Source organism: Camponotus vicinus, unplaced genomic scaffold (genome assembly GCF_025532165.1).
Source record: "Camponotus vicinus isolate PSW18456_S1 unplaced genomic scaffold, iyCamVici1.0 SCAF_11, whole genome shotgun sequence".
Taxonomy (NCBI): Eukaryota; Metazoa; Arthropoda; class Insecta; order Hymenoptera; family Formicidae; genus Camponotus; species Camponotus vicinus.
Genome location: NW_028141947.1, coordinates 10,709,232 through 10,724,102, shown reverse-complemented (window position 1 = coordinate 10,724,102; position 14,871 = coordinate 10,709,232). Strand labels below are relative to the sequence as shown.

The following is a 14,871-nucleotide window of genomic DNA, read 5'->3' as shown; positions in this document are numbered from 1 at the left end:
AATTTTCTTGAGACTTAAGCCTCGCGAGTTTTTCTCTGAAGATTTCTTTTGCAAGATATTGTAAAATTATTCTGAAATAAATATAAGATTTTTTAGATTCTTAATTTTTCTTGTATCTAGATATCTTAATATTCTTATAATTAAATTTTGTAAGATTCTTTGTAATATTCTTATATTTAAATTTTGTTAAATTAAAGATTCTTAAATGAGACATAATGGAAATAATTTTTAAAATATATTTAACTACTTAAACGTCTATATCTTTTTTTTAACAATGATCAAGCAACTAAATTGACACCGATTTTTCGATCGGCACACGTGGCGAAAAAGAACAACACTTCAAAGCGCGAGGGTTTATTCGAGCAGTGTCTTTGCTTCCTATTGTTCGGCGTATATTCGAGCCATCCCCCTCGCAATGGGGATAAAAGCACGAGGCATATTTCGCGTCATTCATGATCCAGAGAGCAAGACGATCCCATCGGCAATATCACTGACAAATTTAATGCCCAGCTATTAGGCAGCGGGGGGGTTCACTTCGCCCCTTCTATCTGTCTATTGTCGAAGTGGCCACGTGCAAGATGACTACTGTCCCTCTCGCCCGGGCGAAAACGTTTAATCGTCATGTTGTCCGGAGATCTCCTGCGAAAAAACCCCCGCGCCCTTGTCACGCTTGTCGAGGGTTATTGGATTTGCCCGTCGCATGGAAGTGCTAAGTCGTTCGGGAACCTGCTAAGTTACACGCGAGATTACACCGACCGGTGTAATGTCGATTTGATACGGTCAAGTGTTTGTCGAATATTACGTGTTTTTCGCCATACGCAATTATTTACTCTGCAAATATATAATAAGAATTAAATGAAATTTATTTTATGAAACTAAATTTCTTTGTAATCTTTGAGATAAAAAATTAGTTATGAAATATTTGAAGGACATAACTAATATAAAGTCGCAATTAGTTTTTACCCAATCTTTAAAATGATACATCAATCTATCTAAGATCTCAACGTTAAGGACAACTATTTTATTTATATGATAAAGTACTTATATATTAAATATATACATACATATTAACAGAAAAAAATATTTCTATAAAAAAATTTTATTTATATAAATATATGATATTAAATACACGCGTATGTTACATAATATTTTGTGAAACAGCCTCAAAATATAATTTCTTATAAATTTATGTATATATATATATATATATATATATATATATATATATATATATATAAAATATCGATTTAAATATTAATCTAAGATTTAATACTCTTCGGCAGATATTGCTTCATCGACATCTTCAGTTTCTCTTCTGAATCGAAAGCCACCACTTACACTACCCGAGGGGGAGAGTCCACTGCCTCCTGGACGTGGTTGAAATTGAGTGTGACCTCTGATGAAACCATTCTTGCCAATGTTTCTTTCAGCCTGGATGCCGAAATGCGGCTGCGCTCGTTGTCCAGGTACTTTGCTCATTCCTCCATAGATATCCGCTGTTGTACGACCATTGTTATAAATATTGCGATTGGCATTAAGATCCCAGCTTGGTTGGCGCATTGGGCCGCTTAGAGGCTGTGTCCCCTGGAAGCTTAGTGAAGTTCCTTGTGGTTCTGCTTCTCGCCTGAAGCGAAAGCCACCACTTACACCAACCGAGGGGGAGAGTCCATTGCCTCCCGGGCGTGGTTGAAATTGAGTGTGACCTCTGATGAAACCGTTATTGCCGAAGTTCCTTTCAGCCTGGACGCCAAAGTGCGGCTGCACTCGTTGTCCAGGTACTTTGCTCATTCCTCCGTAGACATCCGCTGTTGTGCGACCATTGTTATAAATATTACGATTAGCGTTAAGATCCCAGCTTGGTTGGCGCATCGGGCCGCTCAGAGGCTGCGTCCCCTGGAAGCTTAGTGAAGTTCCTTGTGGTTCTGCTTCTCGCCTGAAGCGAAAACCACCACTTACACCAACCGAGGGGGAGAGTCCATTGCCTCCCGGGCGTGGTTGAAATTGAGTGTGACCTCTGATGAAACCATTCTTGCCAATGTTCCTTTCAGCCTGGATGCCGAAGTGCGGCTGCACTCGTTGTCCAGGTACTTTACTCATTCCTCCGTAGATATCCGCTGTTGTGCGACCATTGTTATAAATATTACGATTAGCGTTAAGATCCCAGCTTGGTTGGCGCATCGGGCCGCTCAGAGGCTGCGTCCCCTGGAAGCTTAGTGAAGTTCCTTGTGGTTCTGCCTCTCGCCTGAAGCGGTAGCCAGCACTTATACCACCTGAGGGGGAGAGTCCATTGCCTCCCGGGCGTGGTTGAAATTGAGTGTGACCTCTGATGAAACCATTCTTGCCAATGTTCCTTTCAGCTTGGATGCCGAAGTGCGGTTGCGCTCGTTGTCCAGGTACTTTACTCATTCCTCCATAGATATCCGCTGTTGTGCGACCATTGTTATAAATATTGCGATTGGCATTAAGATCCCAGCTTGGTTGGCGCATTGGGCCGCTTAGAGGCTGTGTCCCCTGGAAGCTTAGTGAAGTTCCTTGTGGTTCTGCTTCTCGCCTGAAGCGAAAGCCACCACTTACACCAACCGAGGGGGAGAGTCCATTGCCTCCCGGGCGTGGTTGAAATTGAGTGTGACCTCTGATGAAACCGTTATTGCCGAAGTTCCTTTCAGCCTGGACGCCAAAGTGCGGCTGCACTCGTTGTCCAGGTACTTTGCTCATTCCTCCGTAGACATCCGCTGTTGTGCGACCATTGTTATAAATATTACGATTAGCGTTAAGATCCCAGCTTGGTTGGCGCATCGGGCCGCTCAGAGGCTGCGTCCCCTGGAAGCTTAGTGAAGTTCCTTGTGGTTCTGCTTCTCGCCTGAAGCGAAAACCACCACTTACACCAACCGAGGGGGAGAGTCCATTGCCTCCCGGGCGTGGTTGAAATTGAGTGTGACCTCTGATGAAACCGTTATTGCCGAAGTTTCTTTCAGCCTGGACGCCAAAGTGCGGCTGCACTCGTTGTCCAGGTACTTTGCTCATTCCTCCGTAGACATCCGCTGTTGTGCGACCATTGTTATAAATATTACGATTAGCGTTAAGATCCCAGCTTGGTTGGCGCATCGGGCCGCTCAGAGGCTGCGTCCCCTGGAAGCTTAGTGAAGTTCCTTGTGGTTCTGCTTCTCGCCTGAAGCGAAAGCCACCACTTACACCAACCGAGGGGGAGAGTCCATTGCCTCCCGGGCGTGGTTGAAATTGAGTGTGACCTCTGATGAAACCGTTATTGCCGAAGTTTCTTTCAGCCTGGACGCCAAAGTGCGGCTGCACTCGTTGTCTAGGTACTTTGCTCATTCCGCCGTAGACATCCGCTGTTGTGCGACCATTGTTATAAATATTACGATTAGCGTTAAGATCCCAGCTTGGTTGGCGCATCGGGCCGCTTAGAGGCTGCGTCCCCTGGAAGCTTAGTGAAGTTCCTTGTGGTTCTGCCTCTCGCCTGAAGCGGTAGCCAGCACTTATACCACCTGAGGGGGAGAGTCCATTGCCTCCCGGGCGTGGTTGAAATTGAGTGTGACCTCTGATGAAACCATTCTTGCCAATGTTCCTTTCAGCTTGGATGCCGAAGTGCGGTTGCGCTCGTTGTCCAGGTACTTTACTCATTCCTCCATAGATATCCGCTGTTGTGCGACCATTGTTATAAATATTACGATTAGCGTTAAGATCCCAGCTTGGTTGGCGCATCGGGCCGCTCAGAGGCTGCGTCCCCTGGAAGCTTAGTGAAGTTCCTTGTGGTTTTGCCTCTCGCCTGAAGCGGTAGCCAGCACTTATACCACTCGAGGGGGAGAGTCCATTGCCTCCCGGGCGTGGTTGAAATTGAGTGTGACCTCTGATGAAACCATTCTTGCCAATGTTCCTTTCAGCCTGGATGCCGAAGTGCGGCTGCACTCGTTGTCCAGGTACTTTACTCATTCCTCCATAGATATCCGCTGTTGTGCGACCATTGTTATAAATATTACGATTAGTGTTAAGATCCCAGCTTGGTTGGCGCATCGGGCCGCTGAGAGGCTGTGTGCCCTGGAAACTTATCGAACCCTTTTCGGCATCACGACGTAGACGCGAATCCTACGAAGAAAAGAGAAAATTAATAATTTTTGTGTATACAAAATACATGTTTTTCTCGACATATTTATTTTAAATTCTATTTATAGTTTTAAATTAATTTTTAAATAAAATTTTTTTTTAATTTGATTATTAAATTATCTAAATTGAAATATTAATATTTTATATTTAAGAATAAAAAACTTTAAATAATCATATATATTGCATATTTTTATATATACAATAAATGATGCCTTGCTTATATGATAATATAATAAATTGATGACACATTATATATAGTTACATATAAATATATAAGAACAATAGAAATTATTGGAAAATTCCTGCCACAAAGCTTTTTATTTATTATCATATTTGGAAGTTAGAAATAAGTATGCAGGAACGATAAAAGTCATTTGCGAAAGCGGAAAGGTACTTTCCAATCTAGGAAATTCCGATTCAATGACAATTTCCATATCTGACAATTGTCTTTGTGAGTCAGTAAGTGAGAAATACAAGATAATTATGGTGCAACATGTTATTATAATGTATGCAAAACCACACAGTCATTGATTTTTCATACTACATCAAGTAGAGCGATATTTAATGTGCTCTCATATAAAAAAAAGGATATTTTTTATTTAGAAAACGTGTAAATCGATATATACTTAATTTCAATAATTTAATTTAATTTAATTTAGATTTAAAAAGAAAAGATTAATGAGAATCAGTAGCTATGAATTTAAATTTCAAATAAATTTATAGATTTCAGTTTTGATTTATTTTTTTAGTATATTGATTTATTTTGTAATATATTAAGTAAGCAATTACTTACATGTGGAATAATCGGATCGGGCAGTTGATATTGGACGAGTTCCTTTGATGAAGTTTCCTGGGCACTCGCATAAGCGATAGCGCACGATAAGGCCAACACAAAAATTAACAGCTTCATAGTTGATATTAACTGTGTTCCTTTGAGAAAGTAAGGAATGTTTTCGTTTCTACTGTGAAACTACTTCTGATGCCTGTCTGTCTTACCTCGGTCGCTTATATACAAATTTCTGACTCGGGGATGTACTATCAAGATTTTTTCCAATATTCCCGTTACATTATCTGTCGCTCTGGGTAATACCCAACAGTAGATTTCGTGCGCCTGTGAGTTGAGCTCACAGTAAGCATCGCATTACGGTCGGGAACCCCTCGCGCAATAAACAGCTGTAAAACTGTCACTGTGCGCGAACATGTTTCCTTCAACACGTGCATTGTCACAACATTGTATTCACATATCGCACCTTTGTTTCCAGTAATATGAGTAATGATATTTTCAATTATCTCATTTGACGTTATTTGGACGCCGAATACGAAATAAATGACAAATCATCAATGTCGTCATATGTTCTTAATTTCTCTTTTAAATAATAGATATTATTAATTTCTCTTTTTAAATCATAGATATTATTCTAAATAATTATACAATTGTTAATAAAATTTTAGGAAACGAAAGAAACTTAACTTTGCTTTTGTACATTTGAAAATCTTATTACCATAAATGTTCAAAATAATGATTTGTTCCATTTTTTTCGATTCGTAAAATGTATATATTTTTGTGATTTAAACATAATATTCTTATAACGTTGTCTCTCTTTTTCTCGCTTTCTCTCGCACATATATACGTACATACCTATATTTTTGAAATAAAATATAAAAAAAAGTCTATCGGAAATCTCAAGTTATTTTTTTAAGTTATTTAAGGCCTATCTCAATCTTTATATTACTTTTACAAAAATATAAATTATGTAAAATTATGGATTATATTTGCGTAAGATACAAAAAATAGTATACAAAATAAATGATATCACAAACATATGCACATATATATATATATAGATATGCACTTAATCATTAAATGTCGAAACGGCAAGATAATAGGAAAAATAATATGAGTGATACGTTTTACGTAATCGAGGTGAGAGTTCACGGAGATGTCAGTAATCCGCGAATCGGGAATGTCCCTCATTCTGTCATCACGAAGGCATTAACCTCGACAACCGTTTGTGGTTATTAGATAAAAACTCTCTATATTTATAAAAAAATAAAAAGCCGGTAATATCCCGTAGAAATGACGTAGGCTTGAAAATCCTAAATCTTAATTAAATGTTAAGACTTCTCATATTTGTCTCGTAGAATCTCATCTGCGCTCAATGGATTCACTTATCGCTATATTATCTCTTACAATTACTTTTCTCTTATTTATTTCTTCAATTAATAATCAAAATGAAGCTCGCGCTCATTTTGATTTTATCTCAATTACTATTGCTTTCACTACTTTAGTTAATAAAAAAAATTAGTAGAAACAAAGGGAAATCTGTAAGTAATTATATAATTAAGTAATCTTTAAGTTATTAAACACTAAATAATTTACGTTTAATAAAATTCGATTTAATTCGAATTAATTGTTATAACTGTATTATATGCAAATTAAAAAATAAATTTTTTAATTACGATTTTTTATACACCATTTATAATGTTATTAGTTATGCATATTTTTGCAATATAATAAATAAATAAATAAATAATATTGTGAACAAGTTTTATCATTATTTTAAATAGAAAATTATTATCTGATGACAATATTAATATACGAAAAATTACATTTAATTTTAATAAAACAAATATCATTTTTAACTCACATTCGACTCTTAGACTCTATCCTAACAAGCAATAACATGCCGCAAACATGTGGAAACTAAAACATTCATATATTTTACAATAAACAGATGATTGTTGATTTTACTGAAATGTGAAACATAATCTAACGTCCAGTCGAGCATCTGGTAAGCAAGATTAATTATTTCAAGGTCTACAATAGTTTCCCGTTAGAGACTGTTCGAAATTTTGAAATCAGCAATAGGTTCTACTGAAGAAAAGAAACCGACATGTGCAGCCAAATTGTTGTTTTAAAGATAAAACGCAACAAAAACATTTCATTAAATAAATTTTTTAACAAAGAGCGACCATGTGTGTAGAATACAGTTTTTCTTCAACGCTACTGCTGGTATCTGTTTCAGAAAATCGAGCAAATGAAACAAAACTGAGGATGTGAAAAGTCATACAATGTATTTAATTATTTCTTCTTGTATTTATTCCAATAATATGTTCTAATAATGTTATTCTAGTTTATGCAATATGATTATTAAGCGATGATACTAAATAATAAAAGATATTTGAAAAAATATTTTAATGTATGTTTTCACCGAAGAAAGTACATAGTTTTTCATATCGTTCTTATATGAAACCATGCTCCAGTTTCATTTGAATTATTTTAATATTTAAAGAAATATATATATATATATATATATATATATATATATATATATATAATATTTCCACGAATATACATACATTTATTTACAAATTTAAATTATCCATTCGTAATATTAAGGGTGGATTTAGCATTTTTCTTTCTTTTCACTCATCCTTGTGTAAATTCAAATTCATCTTGAAGATTATGCCGGATGTATCTGAAACCAGACCGTAAGTCGGTCGATCGGTGCCGCGTGAAAATGCGATTTCCACGACAGCAACATTTCCGTAGGAATTCCATCCTGAAGACGCCATCTTCTCCCCCTCTCTCCTTCCCTTTCGCCACGGCAAATTAAGCTTCCCAAAACACCACGAAACTGTTAATTAAGACTCATTATGCGCGCTGCGGGGGATGGTTGCCTGGGATGGAAGGAAGGTGGCCGTAGCGGAGGATGAAGACCACGAAGAAGCCGGAGGAAGGGGTAGAAGGTGGCAGGGGACGGAGATAGGCGGGGGTGGTTTAACCCGAGTACGAACTTCTTAATACCACAGCTGCAGTCGGGTTCATTGTGGGATCAATACGGGGAGAATCCGTGGTAGTGGCAGGCCAAGTGCGATTGGTTCCAACAATCGGGCACGGTGATTGGCCAACACCGGCACTACCAGGAGGCGGGTTCTGTCGCCACGAACCCGACGTGTTGGGGTGGCGGAAAAGAGGAAGAGGACATGCGGCGTCGCCGCTCGCTCGAAAAGGACGGCGACGGGAACGGTTCAGAAAAAGACAGCGACAAGCTCCAGGGAGAGAGAGGGTGACACACGGTGTCGTGTCTGGGGGGTTTCAGTCTGTGTTCACCCATGAGAGACACACCACCAGCGGCGACACGCTCCGCTCACATTGCGAGGGTGAGGGCTCGTTTTTCGCTCGCCAACTGGTCGTCCTTTGCCACTTGTCTTCCGCGTTGAATTCAAACACATCGCGATCGGAGTCTTACCGCCGTAGAGGATCTAAACGAGAGTAAATCGGTTCATCAAGACCGGCGAAAAAAACCGTGGAATAAATTGTGAGAGGAATTGTACGTGTCATCTTGAACTGCAGGTGGTCCTGCATATGACGTATGAAATGAAGTGTCAGAAGCGGTGACAACAGTTCTGTTACTAGCTAAGTGAAGTGTCAATGAAGTGTTAATAAACAAAAAATTAGACAGCTCGAGACAATTAAACAAACCTCTTCATCGACACAAACTGTAATTGAGAACAATTAAAATTTATCAAACTAAGAATCATGAAGAAAATCGTGCGCGTTATTAAAAGTAATCTTACACGATAAGTTGATCCGTATTGGAAAGTTTCGGAAACAGATACCTGAAAGGAAAAAAGTTTTGAATAGAAAAGAAAACTTTACAAGTATTAATTATTGGCAATAAAAAATTCGAAGTCAAGTTTCTGAAACCAAAATCATAGAAGAAAAAATTTTCATGAGGACTGTTACTAGGCATATGCCTAGCATATGCCTTCGTTTATCTTGTACATCTTCGTAGAATTCTTTGTAAGTAAGATATATGTCGCAATTCAATCTATCCAACTGATGACAATTATCTGAATCCTTTCGCATTTGTACTAAGGAAAAGAAAGGAGAGCGATCGACTTGTGCAACTTTTTGTATTGCTTCAACTATCTTGAAGAATTAACTGCGTGTATTTATTATAGTTCAGTGGTTCTTGAAAAATAAGAAAGAACGCGTTTAAAAACTCTGCTATAAAATATTCTACTACATTTTAATAAAAAAAGAAAAAATTGTGTCTAAACGAAATTGATGAGCATATGTTATGTTGTGATCAACTTGAAAATGTCTAATCTTTCGCAATTATTTTTTCTGCTTTCTTCGCGATATATGCATGAAGGCTTTTGTGATTATGATATAACGCTGAAAAATTAAACATTTTTCTACAATAATATAATTAAATAAAAATAAATTGTGATATAATTGGATGAACGTCCGCAACATATTTAAAAAAATATAAATATTGAAATTAAGTATACAATAATACAACCAAAATATGTTCATTATCATCCTTGTGTGTTTTACTTGTGTAATTTACGTTGATTTGATAAATTTTTAAATAAACGTATCTTAGACAATTGAAATAATTAGTGTAAAAAAGAATAAAAGAAGACAAGACTGTTAAAAACAGTATTCAACAGCATACTATCCAATTTTTCACGAACGGTATAATATGCTGTTAATTATAACATTGATTTGATGTATCTTGTAGATCGTGAATAATTTTAAATATTTAAATTATTAATCGTGTGAAGCCATCGAAGAAATTAAAATTATCCAAGATAGATACATATATATCAGAACATTTGACAACAATATATTAAACTACCTCACTGTCGCTATGTGTTACAGCACGGACTGTTATCCTTAGTGTCGAATCTAGTGATTTCGAATGACTCTTCACGCTTGAGCCGATCGAGGTGCGCCATTGACGGAATTGGAGGACGAGTTAAGGAGTGGTGTTATTCAAAAGGGTGGTGCGACGTTCGGGTACGCAAGTCTGCAGGCCAGCTCTGGGGTGCCGGGCCCGGGCGGGGTGATGAGCTGCTCCGATGTGATGTATCAATATTATCCTTATCTTTACCAGACCCACCGGCCACCGCCGCCGCATCCGACCCACCCCCATGCGGCCCCGCACAGTCACCCCCATGCCAATCCACACGCGGCCCACCACAGCCCGGCCAGACCGGCGCCCTTTCAACCCTTCCCGGCGGCTACGGCGACGCATCAGTATGACAGGGTGAGTCTACGGTTTTTATTTCAATCATTGGTTTAACGTTCTTACCGGAAGCTCCTTGGCTTTGAGAGAGGAGAGGTGTAAGCTCCTTGTCAATCTTAATAATTTGTATAAAAATCATTAATAGTAAAATTAAAAATAATAATAATAAGTGATATAAAGTTATGAAGCTAATTCACGTTTATCTGTATAATTAAAATAAATTAAATAGGTAGATTATTCGATTAATCGCTGATTAATCAATTTATTTAATAATGCTACGATATGAGATAAAATCTGTCATTATATAATAGACGAGATAGAAAATTGTACAAAGGCGCGAATAGAATACATCAAAACGCCCACATTTCTAAAGTGGTCTATCAACACATTTTTATAACCCCGCTTTAGAACGTTGTAGCCAGCATTCTTGAATTGCCTAAAGCAATTAAAAATGGATCCACGTTCGTTAGTCATTAAGTTTGACGCGTTTGGTAAAAAAAATTACGTCCCCATTTATGGCGAACAGACACTCTTTACTGCTATATAAATTAAATTGAGGAGAGATAATTTTATGTCATGCAAAATATATAATTTTTTTCATTTATATAATAAATAAATAGCAAAATGAAGTGAGATAAAATACATTGTTAAAGTAAGCAAATATTCGATTCGCGCGCGCGAAATCTCGTATCTATTGTGTACAAATATGATTTAATTTTTGCTAAAAGTTATTGTTTCTTTGAATTTTGGATTTCTCTTGAATTTTTGCTCTTTGGTCCTTTTTCCTCGGTTTTTATTTAATCTGCTGATTCTCAGATTGTATAGCAAGTTCTCCGAGTTGCCGAATAGCAAGCAGTCCTTCGAATCACTCGATTGTCGAATCCTCGATCCGCGAATATCTTGCCAGTGGCCTTTCTTAGAAATCGAGGAACACTGTCGCCAGAATAATATTGCGCCCAACTATACTCATCCTGAAATAGTTTCGAAACCGCAAGCAAGAAGTAAGTTTTCTCGGGTAACGCGTGGAATCGTCTATGCATCATTTTAATTTGTCTGCTGGGAGATCAGGCGTGCTTCTGCATTCATGCACCCATGCGTGCATCGTAGGGTGTCGAGCACCGTTTCGTTATTTTTTCCAGCTCGGTAGGAAAGTAACGTTTCTTTTTTCCAGTATCAAATCTTTCGCATAAATAAAATTAAACTTGTAATTAACGATGCGAACTGAGAAATTCTTGAGAGTAGCTCTTCGGAAAACGAAGACATTAAGAATGAAAATGTGAGAGAATTTTTAAAAAATATTTTTTAAATATTATTTGAAACAAAAAGAATTAGTATACATTATACATTACACTTCGAAAATATTATCAAAAAGTAAAAAATTTTACGCTGAAAAACTCCATCATAAAATAAAATATTGCAATTGATTAAACTTTTAATTATAAAAAACGAATCTCGATATCACATTACAATCTTAATAAAATAAAAGCTGTTAAAATTTGATAATGAAATGAGAAAAAGAAAAGAAGGAAAAAGAGCAACTGTTATCTCTCAGAAGTAAAGTACGTTAAAAATTGTGTGAAATTAAAAACCTTTCCATCATAAAAAATTAGAAATTCAATCCTAGTTTAGACATTTAAATTAATGCGACTTTTTTTAAATTTTGCAAAAAGTTTTACTTATAATTTCAGAATTTTCTCGGATACTTGGAATCTTTAATTTTTCTATTCTACATATCACATATATTCTTGTTCAGAAATTTATTTAAAATGTAACATTAGATTGACCAGAGTTTAATTAATCAAAGAAAACCGGCTATCTCTCTTCCTCTTCTTCCAAGATATATAGTTATGAGCATCGTTGGCCCATTTATCTATCAATCTCCCAGCGACATTGTAGAAACACGTCCCGACGTTCTCGCCACTTTTCTCTTTCTCTCTCGTGGTCTCGCGATCGCGAGATAACATCCGGCGAGAGCGTTAAGCGCGCGCGATACGAGCGAAGAGGAGGAAAGGAGGGAAAGCCGATCCCGGACAGCCAGACAGGACAGGTTCTCCACAAAGGAGGCTCCCCCGAGGGAAGAAGAGGGAGCACCGGGGCTCACACCGGCTCATATCCTCGGGGTCCGGGTAGTTCACGCGAACGCGGCGCGACACGAGTTTACTTTTATTTAAATCTCTCTCCTGCTCTTTTTATTTAGGGCCCTGAGAAACGCCGCTCATTTTGTTCCTTTGCCGGTCTCCGCTCTCTGTGTCCCCCTGGTCTCTGAATTAATAGCCGCGCTAGTGTTTTTCGCAGTGTGTCGGCCGCAACGTGCATGCGTACGAAGGCGCGTACCGACGTGACGCACGTTAAAAATGCGCCTCGTTTTCTCATGGGACGCACCGAAACCGCCATGCTTTATCGCTCCCGCTCGCTTGGTCGAGTAAACGAGCGAGTGTTCAACTCGTGCCGAGGACTCCACTCGCGAAGAATGATATACGAAGTGTCGCAGAAGCTGCGCGATTCTTTGGAGAACCGCAGACATTACTTAATTCCTTCAAAAAATATTTTAAAAAGGACTTGAGTATCATTATATCAGTAATTTTTATCCTTAAATATGAAGAAGAGAAAATTGATGAGAAGAACTCGACGTGAATATATAATTAGATCCCTTGAAATGAAATCGAACCTTATTAAGAAGAAGCATAGAATATCCATTAACTGATATCATCTTCGCATAATGCGAAGGCTCGCAAGAAATTAGGGGAAATAGAGAGAGAAATGCAGAGATCGCAATACGCACAATCGTTTCGTCGGAGAAACGCATGCATCGAGGAAGAGGCAGGTGCTGGTCGCAGGAGAAGTCCACAAGAACTCGACTATCCTTCATTAGCACTCTCGTTACTCGACTGCCGTTTCTTCTACGCGCAGCGAATGCACACATTCGGAGACTGCATCGCTGTACGGACAGTCTTGCAACATCGTCGCAAGTTATGTCATGCAGTTTGCACTCGAGAGTCAGTTAACGAATATAGGATAGATATAAAGACGGCTTAATGTATTCAACGCCGAGTACGTATCTATCTGAAAAAGTGTACAAGGTTTAAGAAATTTAATATATTATATTTAATCTGTGTTTATCTTATTTTAATATCTTGTCTTCGCGATATATAAAATTTAAAAAATTTGAAATTTAAAGTATCTAGTCACGAAGATTTTAGAATTGAAAAGGAACCTAGCATTTAGCAGCCAACAATAAGTCTAAGGAAACTGAGATATATCTGGAATTCAAGGAATCTAAATTTGAAGCTAATAGAATTCAAAATATGTAGAATCTGGAGCATTTAAGGACAAAGAATTTTATGAACTCGTGTAATTCGGAGCTCGAGCCGACGTATCAATGGCTGGTCGCGAATGAAATCGAAACAACGTTGTCAAGTATCGCGTTAATCGAGTTCTACCCAGTAATTACCTGGTTTCTCTTCCCGTGATCTTCTCGGCGAACGATAATAAGCCACCGGGCGCCTCTTTCACGAAACTGGTAGAGACACCGTGACACACCATGGTAATCGAGAAGGGGAAGGAGAACGAGAGATTGGGAGCGAGAGAGAGCAAACGAAGAGCAAAGGCGAGATAGAGTGAGGAAGAGAGAGTAGTCGTAAAAGCGCATTTTTCTCGGGTATCTGGCCGATTAATGAACCGATGTCGTCGCCAGGACCACCCCGAAGGACGCGCGTACGGGACGCATCCCTCGCGAGAGATAGACCGACAGCGCGGTCCAAGACTATAATGCCTATCCTATAACCAGCTCCTGTCCGTCCTCCTAGCAGCAGGTCTCAAACGGACCGCGCCTTTACCTGACCAAGTTTTACGATCGTCGCGTCGAGGTGGCGATGTGTCCTCGTGTTATCGTCCCGGCGGGATCTGGCCTGGCTAAAGCAGCCTCCTGCCACGGTTTCTTTTATTATATTTCTCATTCTTCCCCTTTCTTTCCTCCTTTCCTCACGTGCACCTCCTCGTCGTTGCCTTCGCGATTAAAGAACGAAGGACACCGCTTTGCCATGTTCATCAATTTGACTTAGTCGCCGTGCTGTTTTGGAGAGAAAAAATAATAGCAATGACGATAAGCAGGATCGCTTTATCAATCTTTTATGCATGAACAAGTATATAGTATTTAAATGTATATTATTTAATGTAAAATTGACTTCACCAATAATTCTCTTATATTATATAAGAATGCATGCTTAATTTTTATGCGGCAATTTTTTTATGTTCTCTAGGTTTTCTTCCCAAATTTTTAACGTATCGCATAATTTGATTCACTTGCTACTATTTTTTCCATAATTAATTATAATTAAAGAAGCCACCGGAGCGGACTTGCTTTTCAGCGAACTGTCAACACATTGTCAATCTTTCACGCAATGTCGACATCGCGCCGAGTTTCAAACTCTGGCATTTCCGTCGCGTCTTATTAGGAGAGATCGACTATCGTCCGGTAATTTGTTGTTCTCGCTTCGCCGGAATAAATTTTCACCGGGACTAGTTTCTCGGCCAGAACGCCAGAGCCCTACGCGAACGCACGCCCTTTCCCCTGCCGTCTTTGCATTCCATTTATGAGATCGCTGTCGCAAGCGTTTATACAACCTGTCGCGGAAAATCGCCGCAGAATGCGACGTCGATTTCTAAAACCGCGAAACGATCGCAGCAGCCGAACGGAACTCGACCTGTT

General features: G+C 38.6%; 2 protein-coding genes across 4 annotated transcripts in view; one reads left to right on the top strand and one right to left on the bottom strand.

Annotated features, from left to right (window-relative positions):
• Window positions 1-14,871, top strand: part of Barc (RRM1_TatSF1_like and RRM2_TatSF1_like domain-containing protein barc) — a 75,302-nt gene that overhangs the window by 23,092 nt on the left and 37,339 nt on the right. For all 3 annotated transcript variants that reach the window (XR_014435806.1, XM_083082907.1, XM_083082908.1), the window contains exons 5-6: window positions 9,797-9,934; window positions 10,032-10,184. Coding sequence is in view for 2 of the 3 variants with exons in the window: in XM_083082907.1 (XP_082939033.1) it covers window positions 9,797-9,934; window positions 10,032-10,184 (291 nt within the window). In the remaining variant the exon portion in view is untranslated. The remainder of the gene's footprint in view (window positions 1-9,796; window positions 9,935-10,031; window positions 10,185-14,871) is intronic.
• Window positions 1,081-5,111, bottom strand: LOC145961643 (uncharacterized). Its single transcript, XM_083082071.1, has 2 exons — window positions 4,916-5,111; window positions 1,081-4,104 (listed from the first exon to the last, which is right to left on the bottom strand). The coding sequence occupies exons 1-2, from the start codon at window positions 5,030-5,032 to the stop codon at window positions 1,267-1,269; spliced, it is 2,955 nt and encodes a 984-aa protein (XP_082938197.1). The 5' UTR covers window positions 5,033-5,111; the 3' UTR covers window positions 1,081-1,266.

Coding starts and splice junctions, on each gene's coding strand:
- LOC145961643 (XM_083082071.1), bottom strand. CDS start 5,032: ATGAAGCTGTTAATTTTTGTGTTGGCCTTATCGTGCGCTATCGCTTAT. Junction 4,105..4,915: donor CCGATCCGATTATTCCACAT/GTAAGTAATTGC, acceptor TTTTCTTCGTAG/GATTCGCGTCTACGTCGTGA.